The sequence below is a fragment of the Neodiprion pinetum genome, chromosome 4 (genome assembly GCF_021155775.2).
Source record: "Neodiprion pinetum isolate iyNeoPine1 chromosome 4, iyNeoPine1.2, whole genome shotgun sequence".
NCBI lineage: Eukaryota > Metazoa > Arthropoda > Insecta > Hymenoptera > Diprionidae > Neodiprion > Neodiprion pinetum.
The window spans coordinates 38,584,011-38,606,651 of NC_060235.2; the positions used below are offsets into that span (position 1 = coordinate 38,584,011).

The window sequence follows — 22,641 nt, forward strand, 5'->3', positions numbered from 1 at the left end:
ATGGAGAAATTTATAAAATTCCGCCTTTCTGCAGGCTGACTGAGTTGTGACAAATAGAGAATAAGGAGCAACGCGGCTGTCGTCTAATTCCGGGACAGCCGTGTCCGGGAGGCAGCAAATTCCAAGGCACATTCAGAGGACATCATCTCCGCGGCACGTCCGTCTATTACAGACTTTGAGAGGCCGAAGCACGGTTTTGGACCGATCTTATTTACTTTTTGAGGGCAGTAACATTTGCAGACCGATCGACGCCATGCAGGTGTAAATTGTCTAATTCCAAAGTGGTACGTAGGTACTTTCAATACCTTTAAATCCAGACATCGAACTGGTCGACGAGTGGCGACGATTTAGAAACGGAAAGTCCCTGTCGGTTAAACTAGAAGAAGAAAAAGAGAGGGAAATAAAAAAATTTTTAAAAAAATTCAAGACTCGTTTAGTCGGCGGGACGCGGCCTCATTATAATAATTTCTACAACGTGTGCTACTTGAAAGAGCACAACACAAAATTATATTATAATATATGGTGGATATTATTCTCTCTTTTTCTATGTGTATACATACGTACACACGACGAGAAAAGGGAGAAGAAAAGATGCTTGCAAGTCCTTCACGTGTTTTGTGTCCGGTTTAAGCGAGCAATAGTACAAAAAATCTTGTATGATATACAAGAGCCGGATTCAGCAAGGGTACGTATATCGAGACACCATGTAGACACATGGTGTATAATTCTTATGTGGGAACAAGCAAACTACGAGAATACTTAGGCACAGAACCGTTGAATGGTATTATTAAAACAGAATAGGATAAAATGGAGAAATTTTTCAGTGAAACCGACGCTCAAGATTTTGCGATTACAATTAATTGCTCGACTAGACTTTGCACACGGGTATATAAGTTATACCTAGTTGTCGGTGCTTTTTCTCTTTTTTTCTTGTATGTACTTTCGAGTATGAAAAAGGCACAGGTGTTAGACTCTGTGCTCTCACATTTTTGGACGCGATATTTATCGCTGTAATTGGGTCAACGAACCGATCCGTCATTATAAACACCGTTAGGTTCATCTCGGGAGGGTATCTAACCCTCGGTCGGGCGAAAATTACTTTCTCTTCAAGATTTCGCCCGCGGGTTACAGGTGAACATTGGCACAATTTTAAAAGACCCACATCACTTAAACGGTGAAAATCGCGAAGCTATAGTATATTACATTTTGCGGTAAAGATATTCGAGACAGCCGTTTATGAAGTTTCACGAAATTGCTGCACACTCGTTGGTGCAGGGTCATTTATTCAAAAACTTATTTTTTATTCTCCAGAATCCCAGTACATAAAATACATATTCAAGTAATTTTTGTGAAAACTGTCCTCAATTTCGATTTTGTGATGAAACCTAGATTACTGTATAGTAGACGAGATAAATGAGCCGTACTGTCTGAATTAAAAGTTGGTGAAAAAGTTAAAAAAAAAAAAAAAAAATGTTCAAAGAATGTCCAGTGATGATATTTGGCCAATGGTAGTAAACCCGAATCAATTAATATTCCGATTGCGTGATGGAGATAGATCTGAGCAAATTCGAATAACACAACTTAAGGTATAAACGAATTAACGAATGGTTTCTTAATTAGTACGTTGAAAATATTTAAACTCTCGCATGTTTGATTGGATTCTAATGTTTTTGGGCTTATATTGCGCGTTTATCGGACACCCACAAATTGTCTGTAATACATTTAAAAATCAGACATTATAATACAGTTATAACGAGCGAATGTGATTATTAACGAACATTTGTTGTCCCGTATTAATGAAAATCTATTTTTATGCTCTACGAAGAAAACTGTGCGTAAAATACTTTTCATGCGATCCTTGGAGATCTCTATAATGGTGAATAAAATCAACAGACATTCAGCAAACATTAGAAGTAATGAGATAAAAAACAAAGTACAAGAGTACAATCACTTTGAACGGTCCAATTATAAAATCTTTTCTCAAATTGTTGGTATCTTAGCATGTACTGATCTAATTTGCCAAGATCCATTCTCACAACGCAGTATTTTGTTTCTTTCGTATTTACCATCATTGACGCATATAACATTTGTGGATAGTTTCAAACGATATTTTCACCATATTTAGACATTTGGTGAGTCCCATTCGTACAGTCAATTTCACTCATCAATGGTCACATGACTTGAATTTTTTTTAATTTCAAAGCGAGTGGTAAAATGAGGATTGGAACGTTTCCAGACGTTAGGTATAGGCATAACAGCGCAGTTTAACGCAGAGTATTCTCTCGCATGTTAAAACTTATCCACACAAGTCAGCATGCGAATAGGTATTTGTGCCTTATACTGGCCGTGCATGCGTGTGTCTTTATTATGCGATGGTTTCAGCCACGCATCACACGTGCAGAGCCATGGATGGCGGTCCGCAGCAGGCGTACATTATACATATACTTTATTAAAATAGCGGTATCGGACGAGCGACGTACACAAGGACAGACCGGAAATAACCAGGGAACCGGAACCGGGATCTTTCACAATGAATTCCCCCTCCTCCGCAACGACGTGCTTAACCCACGTACGTATCGTGCCGCAATGGAGATGCGTTATGCGTGTACGCGACGTATGGATGGACGTACGTAACTGCAACATGGTTAAAATTATAGACGCCGCCTTGTCTGCAAGTTCGTCTCGCCATTTTGCGTTGTACGCGATTATTGAAATACAGTCGAAGGCTTTTACGACTTTGTGCAAGTTGTTTTTGTTTTTTTTTCTTTCGAAGGATAAATCACGTCGCCATTATTATAACAGATGTGAAAAATCAGATTGCCATTTTTTAGGTAGATTTGTATATATATATATATATATAAGCGCTTGGTCTTCGCTGCAAGGTCACACTATTCGACTGACTCGAATTGTCAGGGTCTCTGATCTCTTCGAAAAAGAAGCCTGCATGTCGTATCATGGACGAAGGAAATCAGAACAAGGATCAACTTGGCTGGATGGTATAATTTATACACGTCTGTGTAACTGTGATCATGATTCACTATATAGTGATCAATAAGCCCAAACAGTTAACTCACACCGAACCCCGCAGAATTTTTCACCGTTTAATTTCGCGACGAAATTATACCTAGGTGATATATTCCGCAGACTCCTGACGTGTGTAAACAGTCTAAAAATTACCTGTACCCACGTGTTATTTACCTGGTAAAATATTTTTCTCGACATTTTAATCAAGAATAATAATATATGCAGTATTATGTTATTATACGATTGAAGCAACGGTTCGCAATGGAAAATTTTGACACGGTTTTCGTAAGTTGAATAAAAAATAGAGGTATTTTTATTACGATGTGAACAACTGACTGACGAATAGGTACAGTAATGTTCATTAAGGGAGCTTTCCAGTGTGAAATTTTCAAAAAATCGATTTTTTTTTTTTTGCTTTATCGAATAGTATACACTCTTCCGAATATTCCCTGAAATTTTCATGCCGAAATTCAGATTATTTCGGTTACTGTACAGCATTTCTTGGTAGAAGGCAACGGAGCGCTACAGCTGCCGCGTCGGCCGTCTGCCCGTGCGACTGTTATTTCTATTGTCTCGTTCCTACCTGCACGTACATGAACTTGGCTCGCCAATTGTCGAAAATGTGAATTCGGACTATTGCATAATTTGCCGTTAATTAGTCGTAAATTAGTCGCGCAATTTATTTTTTTGTCGCACTCAATTTTGAAAAAAAAAAAACGGATGGCGTGCTAACTTTTCAAAAACTTAGCGCGCCATCCACCAAAATAACGCACAGCGAGCATCATTCGTAATTCTGACTTGGTTGATAATTTGCCAGAAATAAGCCGCAAATTAGTCGTCGAACTTTTGTTTTTGTCGCACTCAATTTTCAAAAACAAAAGCGGATGGCGTTCTGATTTTTCAAGAATTTAGCCCGCCAACTACCAAAATAACGCACAGCGAGCACCATGAGTGATTCTGATTAGGTTGATAATTTGCCGCAAATAAGCCGCAAATTAGTCGTCGAATTTTTGTTTTTGTCGCACTCAATTTTCAAATACAAAACCGGATGTCTTTAGAATTTAGCACGCCATCCGCTTTTTTTTTTTTAATTGGGTGCGACAAAATAATAAGGCGTGACTAATTTCCGGCTAATTGACGGCAAATTATGCAATAGTCCGATTTCATATTTTCGATAATTAGCGAGCCAAGTTCATGTACGTCCTACCTGCTCGTCGTTCAGTTCGATTTCGACATTCAAAATGGATAGATGTACGAAAGAGGAATGTGCGTGGCAGGATAGAAAAGGCTCGAGAAGCGGACATCCGCGAAATAGACGAAAAAGATCCGGTGGTTTCAAGGGAACAAATCGACACGATATCGAAACGAATCTAACGTTTGCGAGCACTTCGGCAGCAAAAATCTTGAAAAAGAGTCCAGAGTTTGAAGTCCGAATCGATCAAACGTTTAGCTACGTGATTTTGGAGTTCTTTTTGGTTTTCGGCGCTCTTCAGGAACTGTTGAAGTGCAAAAAGTGTAATAGCGACGTGAAGTTTTTTAAAAAATCGATTCGCGGATTGGGCTTTAAAATTTGTGTTCAGTGTTCGTGTCCAGATCCGGCCGAGATAGATTCTTGTCCTTTGATAAAAAATGCTTATGAAATCAATCGTCGTTTCTGCTTTGTCATGCGATTGGTCGGCATCGGCATAAATGGCATTAGAAATTTTATCGCCTTGATGGATTTAACTGCAAACTTCAATAATAACACCTATTATGGAATCGTAAAAATCCTGCAGATTGCAGCGAAATCAATATACGAGGCCGTCGTGAAAAAAGCAGGTACCGAAGAGAAGGAAAAAACTTTGGAAGCAGAAAATCGGGGCGATATTCTGACGGTGTCCGGTGATGGATCGTGGTCGAAACGCGGTTTCACGTCGCGCATGGGTATCGTGTCCGTGATTGGAAAATATACCAACAAAGTTTTGGATGTTGCTGTCAAATCAAGCTTCTGCAAGGCTTGTGTATTCTGGAAAGGACAAGAGGGAACAACCGAGTACGAGGCGTGGTCTGAGACGCATGAATCCGAATGCAACGTCAATCACGAAGGCAGCGCGGGAAAAATGGAAGTCGACGGTATAATCGAAGTATTCAAGAGATCAGAAGAATTGCACAACGCGAAATACGGTTTCTATATAGGAGACGGCGATACAAAAACATTCAAGATGTTATTAGAAGCCAAGCCGTACGGTGACGATTTGACGGTAAAAAAAAAGGAATGCGTTTTGCACGTGAAAAAGCGAGTATATAAAAGGGGAAACGAAGCAAGAAAAAGGTTAGTTCAACTAAAAAAGGCCAAAAATCAAATCGAAGACAAGGCAATGGAGAGTGAACCGAAAAAAAAAGGATCTCGTTCGAGTTCTCCGAAAACTAAAAAAAATCAAACAAAAAACACTGCTGTTGAACCGAAAAGAGCGCAATTGACGTTAAAATTATTGACAAATCTCTCGGAATATTATGGCTTGGCAGTTCGTCGAAATTCCAATTCCGTGGAAAATATGAGGAAAGCCATATGGGCTACATTTCATCACAAAAGCTCAACTGATGAAAATCCTCAGCATGAGTATTGCCCTCCGGGAGAAGATTCGTGGTGCGAATGGCGCAAGGCCGAGGCCACAGGAGAGGAGTACACCCATCCACCAGCACTCGACGAAGACGTACAACAAGTTTTAAAACCGATTTACGATGATCTAACAACGGAGGATCTCTTAGAACGATGTACGGGCGCGAACACTCAAAATAATAACGAGAGCTTCAATCACTGTGTGTGGCAACTAGCCCCAAAGCACGTATTCTGCGGCAAGCAGATAGTAGAAATCGCTACGCAGTGTGCTGTGTGCACCTTCAATGAAGGTTACGACCCAATTTTAAAAATTTTGGAGACGATGGGATGCACGATAGGGCCGAGCGCCGCAGATTTCGCCGCTAAATACAAGAATGCGCGCATCACCCAAGCAAACCGCCGGGCGTCCCTGGATAGCAAAGAGGCGAGGACAGCTCGTCGGATTGAACAATCCATTGAGCACGATCTTTTCGAAGAAGCAGAAGGGATATTGTATGGACCTGGCATCGCTGATTGACCGTAAGTAAACGATTTACCTAAAATTTCCTCACTTGAAACTTTGAACGCGTTTTTCTCGAAACAGCATTTTTCAAAACGGTGGCCAACTTGGAGGGCAGAGTTTTAAAGCTATCGAGTTGAATTTTTTACACAATATTCTTAACGTCATTGTTTATCGTGCTATGGAAGCTTTTTTTTTTTTTTTGACATCTTCCTATTTTTTTGTAAAAAAAACTGCCAAAAAAAAATGCTAAAATCGATACTTTTTGTTCAAACCGGCGCCATTTTTGCAAAAAAAAAAAAAAAGAAAAAAGCTTCCATAGCACGAAAGCCAATTATATACCGATCAATAATCTTTTTGTGTTTTTTGTCTCAGATCAAAATTGTGACCCCCAATGTGGCCACCACATCCAAGTGCATTTTCTGCAACAATTGTTTCATCATTTTTATAGATACTAATTAATAAATAAATCGATCTTTAAAAAATTGTTTTGTATTCTTCAATACCCAATTAATATACAAAAAAAAAACCAGACCGATTAGATTATTTTTTCTTTAAAAAAAAAAATCGCGAAAAACAGCGATTTTTCGGGCTGTCACACTGGAAAGCCCCCTTAATGCCTTGAGCTTAAGGCTAACTTGTTTGCGGTCCGAAACAAAATGCGAGTCTCGATTCTATACGAATTTTATGACAGTGACCGGCTGTGCAGTTGATATGAGAGATTGGGAGGCATTGTCACATAATTCGTATAGAATCGAAACTCGCATTTTGTTTCGGACCGCAAACAAGTTAGCCGTAATCTCAAGGCAATAATGAACATTACTGTACAACTATTTGGCTCATGAATTACATGAATTTTTTGCCAGTTTATTGCAAGAACTAAAAACATATGAAACCGCTGTCTGATCGTCTCGATGAAAGCTGATGGTATTTTTCTTGCGTTGGTAAAGCAATAAGGGGAGAATAATTTTTTTTTTAAATTTGGTATAAATTACCGTGCAGGTTTACAAATGCCTATTTATTCGTCTTTCCTACCGCTCGACAGTTGGATGTTACGTAGTTTAGAGGAATCGAAATAACCTCCGGATCATTCGAAGACGAAATGTGCGCGAGGGCGGGCGATAAGATATCTTTACTATTGTGGGCATTCACGCCTATACACCGCACTTAATCGCTAGATGAAGTTTCGTAAACAGTTCTATCGCGTTGCTCAATTGGTAATAACCCGCTCACAATCATAGGAAGTTTACGATACTCTTGAACGGAAAGTATAGTCTTGTACACTATTTCGGAAATATTTACTTCAACTAATCACGAAGTCAGACATGCGTTTCGATTATTGTTTCAACATAACGGAACTGAAAGAATCAAAACCCTGTCCTCTGCTTAAACGAAATAAAAAATTAACGGAAGCCAATCAAAGAAATATTCGGTATTGTCATTTTAATTGGGAATTAAACTCGGAATGGCAAATCGTAAAGTTAAGCCGCTTTAACGATTCTTTCCAAACGGTTTTAATTAGCTGGGATGTTCCCGGAACATCTCTCTGCAGCACCATCTCTGTATTAAATTGTGTAATTTTAATGATAAACAGGAAAAAAATCTTCGCCACTGTGCGAACTGTGATATTTCAGTAACGAGTCGATTTAATGCAATAATATTATAAATCTGTGCTGAATCTGCGACGGCGACAATTTTGTAGGCCACAATCAACGCGGAATCTATAAAAATGAAAGAGAATCGTAACCTTAAAGATGGAACGGTTTTTATCGAATTTCAAAACACGCTAAAAGTTAATATATCGCGTTGATTACTGTACGCGTATTCGCTTACAACATATGTATAAGTCGGAGTTCGAAAGAGAAATGATATTTAGGTTTACGTAATTATTGTATGCCTATCTGTAAGTATGCATATATATATATATATATATATATATATATATATATATTATATGTACAAGAAAGAGATACATCCGTATGTACACATTACACATATACATATGTATAATAACTGAATAAATTTTACAGACTGTTATAATGTCACACACGTGTGTGCTCGTCGTGCGGAGGAAGACGTGCCAATTTGTGTACGTATAATATATGTAAACACATTAATATGCGTATCCCTCTTGTTTTACTCCTCTCCTCATATTATATGCAGCCGTTTGCGTGGGAGGCCGTGGTCCAGTATAATAAAACAAGATGCAAACCTCTGACATAAGACTTTCACCCCTGAGGGCCCTTCGATTATCAGGCTTGTATTAGACCACGATCACGCGTTACGTTCGTAATTCTTCTAATCTATTATCCGATCCCTGTATAATTATGTAACGAAAATAAAAGACAAGGAAGTGGAAGCCGGTTGAACTTTGCGTTTGTGAAGCAGGCTATAAGGCTAAGAGCTGCGGTCTTAGTACTGTTAAAATAGACTCGTGGGAATGGACTTGCAGGCGTAGACGCACCTCGATCGTCGAAGGAAATGCAAACACTGCACTTCATTACACTTATAGATCCAATAAGAAAGAGGAAATCGTCATGGCGTGCGAGTGCGCCGATTCACACCGTACGTACGAAATTCGAAGTTAATAAATATTATACGCTTTGTGTGAACATCGCTTCGAAGTATAATATATACATATATATATATATATATATATATATATATATATATATATATACAATGTGTATGACGTATAATAAAACGAACCTGTTTCTGTAGGTTAGCTGCACTTTTTTTCCTTCGTTTGGCAAATTTTTTTTTAAGAAACATATATAACAGATATATTTATCCCTGAAGCTCTTTTCTTTTTTTCTTCACTCGACTAAAGTGTGTGCAATTTTTATACATTTATTATTATCACCGTACGAAAGTTCGATTTATAATTATTTATAAATTTTAACCAACATTGCAACAGTCGAACAGGAATGTCCAGTTTTTCATTCGACTTGTACTGCACGTAGTCATATTTAGGCAACAGATTATAGCTGATAATTTCACGATAGCATCATTTCTCCTTCTCAGTTTAACGGCACCACGTGACATCATGATGTGTAGAAAAAAAAAGGGAAAAAATAAACAACAACAGATACGAAACCTGCGAGCTCGCGATGCATCGAATACGGTGCGTGTGTAACGGATTGATCAACATTTAGTGCCGATTAAGAAAATTTATTTTTATTTCTACATGCGGTATCAATCTGTTAGTGTATCTAATTATATACATACATCTACTTTCTGTTTCTATATCGAAAGAATTAAACATAAAGCAATAAATGCATCACGAAGTGTATTTCGTATTTCATTTCATTTCATTCAATTCAGTATTATCATTTTTTGTATTTTTATTAAATTGTCCAGTGTGGGCAGTTGATTGCTGCGTAATTAGCAATTAATGCCTGCGCAGGACAGGTGATTCACATGAAGTCATGCCTGCATACGGATATAAAAGAATAGCTGAATATAGGTACGCATGTATGTAACGCGATGTGCATACGTTGCAATACGCATAGGTGATTACGTATTAAACCTTCTGGATCTGCAATAGCGTTAAATAAATATACTCACCGCATATTTGTCCTTGTAGAAGAGCGAACTTGTAGACATGGTGTTAATTTTAATTAAACAAACAAGCACTGATCTGGGCTACCTCAAACAAACAGCAAGTCAATACTCAGATTTGATACGGTCGTCATGATTGCTTTATTTAACATACATGCAATACGATACTGACTACATAGTTTAACACACTGCAGTCCACTGGCCACTGACGGATTGTACACATTGAACCGAACCGAGTTTTATATTTATAAAGAAAAAGCAAAACGAAAAAGTACTTCGCTGATCGGAGATAATGATGAGCGCACAGTGTCTGTCCATGCCATGGATGTACGTATGTGGCAAGGCATCAAAGCAGACGCTCGCCGTGTCGCAACTATAATTATTTAACTAATTTATTATGTATCTCAAGTATATAGTAGTGGACACTCGGCGGTCTATTCGTCACCTGGATTCAACTCGAAGGAGAAAGAGACTGGAAAACCTACTGTGTATGTCCAGTTAGATCGTCGCTACCAGAAGGGTACAGCCCCTCCATATCCATTGCAAGTGACCTACAATCTAAGTGCTGTTCCTCCCTACCACCTTCTCATCTCTTACCGATCTTAAGGAAGATTGGAGAGTTTGGTCAATACGGATTCCTCGATACGAACGGGTGGATTCGGCTTCTACGATCGTTTCGACACAAAACGTTGATAAAAAACTATCATCCAAATGATAATTATCACTCAAACGGAAACGCTGTAAGAGGGATAGATTTTTCGAAATATATGCGTTTCGCGAATATTTATACTTATCGCGGAAGCGCAAATTTCAGAATTTCATATATTTGTGTCCTCGATTTTTGATATTAATTTATTTATGTTGCAGCTATACTCCACGCGCGTAAATCTTCTACTCACTACCTGTGCAATAGATCGAGAAAGTTGATCACTTTTTTTTTTCTCTCTCTCTCTCTCCTTCTTTTCATTCTATTTTAGTCGTACGTTCAACTTTGCTGCTTAAAAATTGTTATTGTAAAAACTTTGACGGAAGAATAGAGCATGGCGTATGGCAAGCGTTACTAAAGAATCGGTAGATTAATTGTTTTTAGAATTGTTGGGATTGTGTGATATTACACTTTTGACTAAAAGTTAGTTGAAAAGATGCAAACATTATTGTGCTGTGAATTTGAAATTTTACCGCATCGATGCAAATATGTATGGCACGCAATTGCTTTCGTTTACTCTTAGGTAAACCGAGATCGCCGAGAGATCATACTCGTATATTGATGCAGGTAGTCATCTATTATTGAAACTGACAATATGTATCATTACAAACGCTGGGTAATTCGAAAATGATTCAGTTATATTATAATTGATGTCTTTCTGACTCAGTCACGATGAAACGATTCATCCGATTTTCTTTACATAACGATTCTGTGAGTATATGACGATGAGAACTATTTAGCATAATCGATTAAATAATATCCAATGTGGTAACCTGTGCTTACCTATAAACCGCAATAGCAGTCAACATCCATCTTTATCGAAATGCCGGTTTTCGCATCAAGATACTATTACGACCACGTTCAATATGCGTTGCATCATTTTTCCACTTTGAATTCCCCGGGCTGAGCGTATCCTTCGATTATCTCGAAATCGATTTCGATTCGGATGAAAATCGATCTTCTCTCGTATCGAGACATCGAACCACGAATACATTGATGATCGTACGGCGATAAAAATATATTTTTAACCTGTCCACTTTTTGCTCGCCGCTAACAATTGCGAAGCGAGGGATACTTTTAGAGTTATTCCATCAACGGGATTCTTTGTTCTGCGGTGTGACAGGCATTATTATACGTTTTAAGTTTCGAGATTTGCCCAATAATAATGGCCGACGCTCTATTGTCCTGTCGATATGAATACACCTCGAAGATTGAATATCGAAAACATTTCTCGAGTTAGTTGTGCGGCGCGGTACGTAAGTCTTGCACGTTTGTTTCTTTTCGCTGAAAAAAGCAGCTACAAAATGACTCAAGAGGGACAGTAAGTAGCTAATAATTGACTTAAGCCTAGTTCAAAATGTAGAGTTGGATTTTGTGTCGAAACCTGGCTCACCGTCCGGTATATTATTCGTGCTAAATTGATTGTAAAAATACGCCTGCCGCCCTGCAGGCTTTCGAAACGCCGCCATGTTGTGAAATGGTTTTATTGATTCTCGAAATTTCTAGAAAACTAGTTCTAACCGACAATATTTACCTCGGGAGGGCTCCCTTATTAAATTATCGAATAAACTATTATCTATTCCTGTAATCGACGTCATGCCAACCGTATAAAACACCCTCTCGACCTCTCGAGACGCTTCGAATTCCCAAGCGGCTTGATGCGGCTCATGCTCGTAATCGTGTAACACGAGAGTACGGAAATGTTTTCTCTACTGATAAATCTGGCTTCTTATCAGCAGCCCCTCGTTATTCGATTGCTCGCTCTCAGTGTCTACCCTGGATAATTTACGGCGCCATAAAAAAAAATACTGCCCTTTGTCGATACATCAATCGCCATTCGCACTTCCGGCGTATTATGACTTGCCATTATTTTCCTTCCCCATGACCACGTTTTGAATACCACGAGTTCAATAAACCAGTCACATTTTTTCGTAATTCGAATATCTAGCTCATTCATATCGCGGCTCGAAACGTCATGTTCATAACCAAGAATTTTTTTTTACGTTTTACTTGATATTTACGAATTCTTGCTGTCCTTGTTTATTCTCAGGGTGACACCTCCGCCGGTGATGTGGGCGCAAAGAAGTAACGTAGTGTACGTTACTATATGTCTGGAGGACTGTAAAGATCCCACAATCAAAGTTGAGCCCGATAAAATATATTTCTATGGTATTGGCGGCACTGAACGTAAGGCGCACGAGGTAACAATCAATTTGTACAAAGAAATCGACCCAGAAAAGACAATCCAAACTCCAAAGGGCAGGAATTTCGAATTGGTCCTTACAAAAAAGACTCTTGGACCATACTGGCCACACCTGACGAAAGACAAACAAAAGTATCACTGGCTGAAAAGTGACTTCAACAAATGGCAAGATGAAGACGATAGCGAAGATGAAGCATCCTTCGGCGGTGGTGGTGGCGGAAACCGTGACTTGGAAGAGGTAACATTGATTGATCTGCTTAATTAATTCATTTTCATGAAAAGAGTCGTAATGTTTAGTCTTTTCACATGAAAATTGATAAACTGTACACGAGGGTGGTTTGTGGAAAACAATTGTGTATTTTTCCATCCTTCAAATATGTCGTTTCAACTGTATTTTAAAAATTTCACAACCCACTAGATTCCATAAATCTCTTTCTAAATTATCCCATGATACAACAAAATAAAATAGAATGTTTTTCAAATTTATAAGTGTGCATTAACTGAGCATAGAGTATAAGTTTGTCGATTCTCTTTGTGAATGATATTGATGGCGGAGTATAATCTTTGGCATTGTGATGACCAGTCAGGCGTCAAACAACAAATTTCATCCAAGAAAGCAGCTTTAAACTAAGATTCTCTCAGAAGTAAATAGTACTTTATGTGGCATGCCCGTAAAGTTGGTGTTTTTACGGCAAGGATAATGAACGAGTAAATTTCATTACAAGGTAAAAGCTAGCCAAAAGCGAGTAATGAAATCATTATACGAGCCAAAAATACTTTACGGGTGCACCCCGCACAATGTTTTTTTCTGGCAAAACATGATAAGTCCCTTTGCCGTCTGTTGAAATCTACACCTCGGATCGTGCAACAGAAGTCGGAACTGCTGTATAAAGTCTATATGCCAGTTCTGAGATGCACACTTAGAACTGGGGATCGAAACTGCCGTATAAAGTCTTTGTATTCTATTCTGAGGTTAGCGGTACAAAGTGACACTTTACAGATCGAAAACAGGCGTCAAAAAGTGACTTTTTCATGCCTGTGTTAAAAAAAACGAGTATATATGTGATATTCTTTATCTACAATTGTCGGTAGCTATTTAAATAGAAGAAACTTGGATTTATAGCTTCATATTCTTAAAATAATCGGTATCTCGTTTAAACAATTTAATTAAATGTATTTTGAGATTTCACGTGAACTTAACGCTATTGTATGTAACAAAGAAATGTTTCAAGCTTCAGGATTTTCAACTCAATAAGACTTCAATACATCTTTTTTGTTTCATTTACATAGCTTAATGTTGAGCATACTGCATTGCCGAATGACAAAAAGCATAATATAATCCGTCGAACTTACCATAAAAAATAATGTAATAGTATATTGCGATACGAGTGCGTGAAGTTGGCGATACCTGACGAGCGTGAAGTTTGTTGCTCGAGCCGAAGGCGAGTGCAGCAATGAAACCCGTATTTATGACACATGATAATTTTTGTAACACCTGTAATGGGAAGTTCGACTTGAGACAATTGTAAACGTGGTCTAATGTTAATGTAGATGTGTTACTGCAACACAGCCGACGAAACTGTAGTCACGAGTCGATCGCGTCAAATGGCACTAGTTGTACTAGTTTAGCTCAGAAAACTGTTAGGAAAATACGAGTTCCTAACAGTTGTGTGATATTTCCCAACAGTTTCTGAACTGTGAGGAATGGGGTACTTCGCACATCCGCCACAGTGCACAAAGTCAAACTTCCCATGCAGGTGTTACAAAAACATCTTTTCATTCGCGTTTGGATACAGTTATAGTATTTCGTTATTAAATCTTATTGGCAAAGTACCCACTGTAAAGTTACACCTTAAAACTTATTTCATATTTTTTACCTTTAAAAGGCCTACCCGGCTCTTTTAGGAGTCAGCAGATAACTCGGAACCTCCACCTGATGTGTTGACTATTTATATACATAAATCATACCTCTAAATAATATTGAATTTCAAGGACAAAATGCCAGCCCTCTAAAAGTTAAAAATTATTTTTGCCAGAGTTGAAGTTTTGCAAAGTTTCTCATTGAGCGCTCTAATACAGAAAGTCCATATTTTTTTTTGCTTCTTCATTTTACAGATGATGCGCCAAATGGGAGGTTTGGGTGGTTCTGGAGACCGCAAGCCAAGTTTTGACGATTTAGATGACATGGGAGATGACGCCGATGGTCCAGACAGTGATGACGATGATATGCCAGATTTGGAATGAAATTGTTTGAAAAAAATCAACTTACCCTCTCGGAAAGAATTGTGAGCTAAAACAGGTGTTCTTTACAGGCGGAAACTTTCGCATGGCCGTCTTGTTTAGGAAAAAAAAAAAAATTCCATTGCGAATGCTTTTTGCAATTTTAGAATCAATGGCCAACAACGTAATACCTAACTTTTAGCTAAGCGCGGTGCGCGAAAGACCGAAAACTTGAAAAGAAGAAAAAATATATAATAACATCTTATAAAAAAAAAATAATGTTGCTGGTAAACGACGAGCAGCCGTACAGTTTTCGACCTCCCCCACCACTACCCATCCCTTAGTCTTTAGCTCGTAAACTAAGTTATAATGCAAAAGCTTTTTTTTTAACAATGAATGAATTAAATGTGTAAAATATTAAGAAGAATATAAAGAAAACCAATAAATGGAAAAAAAAACAGTCTGTTTATTTGATAAAAACTGTCGAGGCTAGATCTCCACATGTGTGAAATGCCTGCTCACACTACGTTAAGAAAAAGAAAACTGATACATGAACGATTTATTTGATTATTCACATAAGTGAATAACAAGGAAGTTGTTTTCTTGTATATGTAAAAAATAGTTTATACCAAAGCAGGTTATGAAGTACATACGTAACCATTTCATCGATATTAAAAACTTCCAACAACATTGCGTACAATAGAAGATAAATTGCTGTACCAACGACCACTGCCTAAAATTCAATGTATAAAATTTGTAACAAAATATTCAATATAGAACTGTAATAAATTCATTTACAGAGATGAGTTTCATGGCAGGTGTCATAACTGATTTCAGAGCTATAAATGTATTTTGTAAACCTTAAACTCACACTGATTATACAGTACCCGTCAAACTTCTTGGCCATCGCGCGAGGTGGTGGGGGAAAGTTTGCGCATCGTACACTTACGTGCAAAAATAATATATCAATGAAAAACACAATTTTTCATGATTGCGTTAGCTAATATAATCACTGAACGCGAGTGTACACAAGAGACCAGCGGGACGTTAACGATGCGCTGGAGGCAAGCGTCAACTGACCAACCAATCAGAGCGCGCCCCGCCTCCGCGTCCCGCACCGCACCACCAAAGAGACCTATTTTTCGTTTTTGCGCATTCAAGGTCGTTTGTCCAAGAAGTTTGACGGATACTATCCATATTATTTTTGCACGTACGTGTACGATGCGCAAACTTTCCCCCACCACCTCGCGCGATGGCCAAGAAGTTTGACGGGTACTGTACTGTACCTTGACTTTAATTATAATTACAATGATGAGTTTCACAGCCTGACGCAGTATGTTTGCGTGAATAATTATACTTAAAATATTATAATAGTTTGTTTTTTTTTTTATTAACTAAACCATGTTTAGCCTACAATGCTAGATGCGCCTCGCAATGCTAAATATCCAGCTGTGATGTCCATTGGTAGACTTCGTACAGTTGCATATTCTTCAGCGGTAGCAAAATGCAACTTTGTCTGTGGATCTGTGTATCTTGACTGAAAATAAATATAACAAAGGTTTATATAGAATATAGAGTGCACGAATCTAATTAATAAAAATAATCATTCAACCTACTAGGTAACGAATACTTACAGGAAGGCCAGATATGTCTGAATATTTTTTGGCAGGTTTGAAACTGGGCGGTGCGTTGATTGAGCTATCTGAAAGTGATAACATATATGGTTACACACAAGTTTGAGTTTCAGTTTAATAATTGATTTGAATATTATAACAGAGATATATAACTTGCTGTATTTACTTACAGAGAACAACTTCCGGAGACCAAGGTAATGATCGCTCTTGAGCAAGCACCTGCTTCAGGGATCGCCAGATTCTTTTTTTACCCGAACTGCTTATGGGGCGAAATTTTTGTTGGAATGTTGGATCCTTGAAAACCGGTTGCGGTTTTTTGCTCAATTCCACAATCTCCTCATTCACCATGTTCCCAAATTTATCTGCAGATTGCAGGAAGCAGAGGTCAACTGATTGATGGTAAAAAAAATTGCCTGATTTTTGTGAGTGTGATAAGCGAATGCAAAGTACGGAATTCGTCAGACCTGATTAAACACCAAACTCAAGTTTCTGAACATTTCGGTATTGTTACCAATGACAAACGTACTTTGAACGAAAGTGAGAACTTTGCACATCTCAAAATAACAGGTTGAATTAAAGGTTATGTATGTATAGAAGTTACATGCCAAATGCATTACGGAATAAGGTTACAAATTTTCGATTCGTAGGTAAGTATACTATACCTTTATATCGGTATTATTAAGCTTGAAATGATGAATCTGGGATTGGCAATCGAATTGTATTTACCAGATTGTAAATTTCAAATTTACGCTCGCCTGTAAGAAAATGGCAATCCGTAAATTCGGTTAAATTCGTCGTTGACTGAAGACTATAAAGCCAGTTAACCTTGTGGGCTTTGGTGTGACCAGTGACAACTGAAATTCGTCGCGCGCTTGCGCCCTCTGCGGTGATCCAGCGGCAGAGTTGGGAACTTATTGCAGAGCATCAGAGGGTTACCGATCACAATATGATGTTGGCTGCAATAACCTTCCGAGTGACACAGTCGTCGTAATGGTACGTCCAAGTCAATATTTAGCTTGTGCGTACTTACCGACTTACAACGTTACTGAATCGTCAGCGATTCAAGAAATGAATAATGAGAATCAATTTCTTCCAAAATTCGTAGCAAAAACGTGATTTAATTAAAGTATAGGCACCTGGGAAAAGTATGTATACATGGATGATAAATAATGATAGATCAGATGTCATAATGATGCAGAGACCAAAAAGTATATATGTATATGCGGTCCATGTACGCTATTAATATATATGATCCATTTACGATTAATACGTGATGCATACTGTAAATTCTAGAATTTTCCAGGAAACAAACTAGATTATCTACAATAATACGTTTATAATAGGAAATTAGAATAATTATTCATTTCGAAATGGGATTCTTTTCGACACGCGCTCGATGTATTCCACAATATTAATATTCGTAATTATTCCAACAACTTTTCTTTTGCTCTCTCGATCTTAAATTTTCGTAGGCTTAGAATCGAAACGCTGTTTTAGCTAGTCGCAAGTGATGTACCTACGTTGGGTAAAGAAGCAATGTTGTCTTTCGAAAAGTGTTCGTACGGAAAAAAATTCAGAGTAACTGTAACACATCACGGATGCGCTAATTTTGATGGAGATGTAATGGGATGCTCCGTATATGAGACAGTATTGAACGCAGTGTCTAATTTAGAGGCCTAGAAAGGTGATTGTCGGCGATTTTTTTTTGATAGGGAGAGAAAGAACGAAGGTTCTAAAAACTTCTGGTGTAATTTAACACACATTTAAAAGGTATGAGCAAAAGTTTTTATCATCCAACTGTCGCAAAATGGCAGTATCATTAGCTGACCCGTTAACTGAAGAATATATCTTTAGTCGACGGCTGACCATCGAAGAGCTTCGCTACTTGAGCCTGGATCGGCAGGAAAAATAGAGTGCATAATTCTTGTCTGAAATGTAGAAACTAAACTTATTTTTAATTCTGACATCATTTTATTATCGATGTACCAAAACAACCCAACAAACCGTGATATCATATTAATTGTCGAGCTCGAACGTACAAAGTAACGATTTTTACAAAGAAAATTCTGAGCGAAAATGAATGCGATTTAACAGTTTTTTCGGGGTTTTTTTAGTTCATCGATGATGAAAATACATGTCGATTAAAAGTAATTTTAGTTTTTACATTTCAGACAACAATTACGCACTCCATCTTTTCTGCCAACTCGAGATTCCAACGGCGCGCTTCAATGGTCAGCTAATAACTTCGCCGTTTGCGACAAATGATGATAAAAAATTTTTCTAGTACTGTCTAAATGTGAGTTAAAATACACACGAAATTTTAAGAAGCTACGTTGGTTATCTCCGGATCCAAAAAAAAACCGAGAATCACCGTTTCGTATTTGATTGAGTAAATAAAGAATATATGTGTACTTTTCCCGATCTTTCATACGGCATCATTGAAAGAACCCGGTTTCCGCCTTGACTCGACGTGCAAGATATTTTTTCTTCATTATCTGATTTTATTATTCAGACCATTCTTCGTTGTTACTTGTTAATTTAGCTACATAATTATTGATTGATTTCAGTTTTTAACCATTTTTATACGACATTAGTACAGAATAAATCATTACAATCAACTATTTTCATGTAAACCAATAATAAAAAGCGGATTTGGGCTGACTGTGAGCCAGCCTTTGAACTTCCCATTATTTGTGCTCGAAACTAGTATATTTCGATACAAGAGGCCGAACGAGCGTTTTGCGCACTGCGAGTCTGACTAGCAGCACGAAGCCGAGGTAGAGCCTCGACTTCATGCGGCCTTCAGACGAATATCGAACACGAGTATCAAACAGACGGCGTTGTCAATATCACCCGACTCGGAGCTTCGACGCTACCGCGAGTGGACTGAAATCTGAACCTGACAACTTGAATTAAAATAAACGTTATTCCCTACTTACCTCAACCGAACAAAATCTTCCTTCGAAAGCGTCGCTATTCCGTCACTCCGCAATTTCCTCGAAGTCATTGCCGACTTTACTGCTTGATGCCATTGGAACTCGAAAAATGATAAAAAGACAAGAAGCCTGAAATATCTTATTCACTATATACTCGCTACAATGCCCCCTCTCGGAATTTCGGATGTCCAGGGGTTCCAGGGCCTCTACTTTACCAACAATTTGTCCTAAATGTGACATAATTAGCATTAGAAATGAAATAATTAAATATCTGGTCGTTTGGTTCATTCATAACGTCTTTATTGGACGAGAAATTTCACCTGATGGTGAGCTATTGTTAGGCGAACCGGAGGTCCGAATCCACCAATTAGCCCGTTGTTTGGCTAATTTTTCATTATTCTGTTCAGTTTCTCTTCTAACTTTTCGGTACCCTGTTGCTGATAGTTTCTTCGGACACATTTCAACCGAATGCCGCATACGTGTGAGTCGGTACGCATCGAAGAACGTACTGGATTACCAGTTTGTGGTTATTGAGCATTGGGTAGCGCGTATACGAATCAGGTAATCATTATAAGGATACAGAAATCACACGGAACAACCTTGGTGATATTCATTTAAACTCTAAACTAGCGCTGATGCTCAGCTGAATTGTGAAGTTTGGTGATCCGCGGATTGCGATCGAAGAATCCAATTGCAAAGTTCTTCGAAGGAAACCAATTCGCAATATTGGATGAAATACTTGGACACGTGTGAACTGAAAAATTCCAACGATCAGCCAATTGCACCACTTGGCCAATTGTGCTCTGCGGCAGATCGTTTGGCACATATGTAGCAATGATGATAACAATGGTAACAATAACGACAACGAAAATGATCGTGATAATGATAGTAATAATAAACAGGATAGCTCACCTTCGGTCATTTTATTGGGGCATGACAACCTTGGATACTTATGGAATATTTTGTTTCAATTTTTCTACCGTACTTCAAAAATCATCAAAAAATCTTGCGTACCATATTCTTAGCTCACTCAAATGATCGATGTGTTGTTATCACTTGCACCTTCGCAAGTCATTAGAATCGTTGGTAGCATTCAATTTCTCCCGTAGAGCCAAGGCGTAACGGAATCCGTTTTACATGGCCAGTGGATAGGCAAATCGCCTAGAGTGCATAGCTCGGTATTGATTATGATGAAAAGGGCCAATGATCCAGCCATAATCAAAGTCGACGGCCTGCTTCCTGCCTTGAACCTGGAAACGTTTGGAGTTGTACGTACATGACGAGCCTGTAATACAATTTTCACTTTTTCACAAACTAGCTCAACCTTCTGATTTTCATTCTTTATTCCAGGGGTTATCGACCACTTTCTCGTATATCGCGACGCTTCTCGCTATTTTCGGCGTGTGAATACGGAAGCAGATAATCCGCAGGATCGCAATGCTTTTGTTGCATCAAGATATGTACACCATCTTCTGCGTATGCGCCAGTCCGTCTAGTGATTTACACCCAGCAGCCAGGCGACGAAAATTTGATTCGTCCGTTGTTCCCCTTTTTCACTTTACGTGATTAAATCGTTATACCTAATATGAGATATAATGCGAAAAGCAAACAAATCAAGTTTTTAAGGAGGTATTGCTCATTGAGACTTTGGAATCTGGCAGGTGTATTGTGGAGATCTTTTTCAGTAAAACATAATAGGTATATGAAAGATCGAATGCAACTTTGGTTCGTGTGATCGCAATAGCTGGAACGTAGAATACACTGGAAACCATAGAATAAACGAATAATCAGAACCACTATAAAGAGCGTCAAGTATAGTAGAAATCTTGGTAAATTTTGCAGCAAATTTCATCCAGACTTCGCCCACATCACACACGTTTGTGCACAAATCCTTCGAATACTTTTATAAAAGTGGCTGATCGGCCGAATCGTTGCAGATCGTGAGACCCGGGTGAATCGGTTGCGTCGGTCATACTCGTGTTCCGCGACGACTAAATGACCCAGTACGTGTAAGAAATGTCGGTGTGTAACAATCGGAGATTATATAATGTTTCGAAAGAGTCGAGAATATTAGATATATAATTCTACAGTTTGCGTAATGTAATATAAAATGATGAGAAAGGCGACTCCAAATTTTCAGAATCAATCGAAAATCTTGAAGGTTTACAAGCTCGTCTACATTCTAATCGATGAAAATCACCAAAGCGCTCCAGAGACTTGGAGGACAAACAATCGAATTCATCAGAAAGCGAATTGCAATTAAGTAAAACAGAAGATACAGTTATTGTGAATTGATCAAAACCTGTTCTATGGTGTAAACTTCGTTTTTGAAGAAAAAAACCATTAGAACGTGATCTCAGATTACAAGCTTACTCCGAATACACTAAGGCAGTTGAGCACGAGTACAGCATTTCATTGGGCTACTTGTAACCAGCGTGACTTATCGTTAGTTGGGGCCGTGGCAACGTCTCAACAAAATGAAAACGATATTATTCGATGTCGCGTTCAATATTCGCGGAGTCAAATCGCCGCCAAGATACTGTAGGCGAAGCTTTCTACAAGTTATCACGTTGCTGCTCTTCGGGCACCGATAACATTTTGATCTAGGTCTTAATGGAAAGTTTCGAATCTTTGTCGATTGGGAAGATCTTCCGATACGCGATATTGAACGGCGTCGAAGAATTACGGAGAAGTAGATGGTTGCTATTCCCTTCGAGCTCCTGCGGCGTCCATTTGGCGTGAGACTTCTTCGAATATCTCGACGGATTCGGTTTGGTGGGACATCGTTTCGTATCGTTGCATTATTCTTAGTCACACTATTTCTTCACATTGTGATTGAATATGCAATTTGACAGCAAAGCTCTCATGTTATTCTGTAAAGTTGTATCCCCGTGAATTATGTGTCCACGTACGAGGTTACGTCCGACGAATCTTTTTGAGTCGCTGCATTCATGTGTGAAATAAAAGCAACAAATCAATCTGATAAATTATCAAGTCCGTAAGTACCTCGTAACATATAATTGAATGTACATTAATCAGCGAACAATTTATCAATAAACTTCAACTTCGCAGCTCCCGCGTTCCCACACAAGTGCGAATTCCAGTCGGCTCTGCAATTGAGCCGAGTAATTCCAAGTATCCCAATCAACCGTTGATGACAACGACTGTATGTGACAGAGACTGAAAGGGTACGACCATAACCATATTCAACGTAGCAGAATGAGCCGATGGTTTTCCAGATGTGTGGTTCCGTTGATTC

General features: G+C 38.4%; 2 protein-coding genes and 1 long non-coding RNA gene across 7 annotated transcripts; 2 read left to right on the forward strand and 1 right to left on the reverse strand.

Moving 5' to 3' along the window:
• The first annotated feature begins 8,151 nt into the window (after positions 1–8,151).
• On the forward strand, positions 8,152–9,422 carry LOC138190941 (uncharacterized). The gene is made up of 3 exons (XR_011177067.1): positions 8,152–8,211; positions 8,286–8,687; positions 9,147–9,422. It is a non-coding gene; the product is annotated as an uncharacterized lncRNA (long non-coding RNA).
• A 2,059-nt stretch (positions 9,423–11,481) lies between these two features.
• p23 lies at positions 11,482–15,018 on the forward strand. Of its 2 annotated transcripts, none has more exons than XM_046624758.2 (3): positions 11,482–11,641; positions 12,440–12,830; positions 14,708–15,018. In XM_046624758.2, exons 1-3 carry the CDS (start codon positions 11,583–11,585, stop codon positions 14,834–14,836), a joined length of 579 nt encoding a protein of 192 aa, XP_046480714.1. In that variant the 5' UTR covers positions 11,482–11,582; the 3' UTR covers positions 14,837–15,018. The 2 variants fall into 2 exon arrangements, with proteins under 2 accessions (XP_046480714.1, XP_046480713.1); XM_046624757.2 differs by having other exon boundaries at positions 11,498–11,710.
• A 240-nt stretch (positions 15,019–15,258) lies between these two features.
• LOC124218235 (INO80 complex subunit C) lies at positions 15,259–17,304 on the reverse strand. 4 transcript variants are annotated; one of them, XM_069135170.1, is made up of 5 exons: positions 17,173–17,304; positions 16,617–16,808; positions 16,447–16,514; positions 16,096–16,349; positions 15,259–15,691 (listed from the first exon to the last, which is right to left on the reverse strand). In XM_069135170.1, the coding sequence occupies exons 2-4, from the start codon at positions 16,792–16,794 to the stop codon at positions 16,218–16,220; spliced, it is 378 nt and encodes a 125-aa protein (XP_068991271.1). In that variant the 5' UTR covers positions 16,795–16,808; positions 17,173–17,304; the 3' UTR covers positions 15,259–15,691; positions 16,096–16,217. The 4 variants fall into 4 exon arrangements, with proteins under 4 accessions (XP_068991271.1, XP_068991268.1, XP_068991269.1 ...); XM_069135167.1 differs by having other exon boundaries at positions 17,109–17,297; XM_069135168.1 differs by having other exon boundaries at positions 15,259–15,684; positions 16,089–16,349; positions 17,109–17,297.
• Between the last annotated feature and the right edge of the window lie 5,337 nt (positions 17,305–22,641).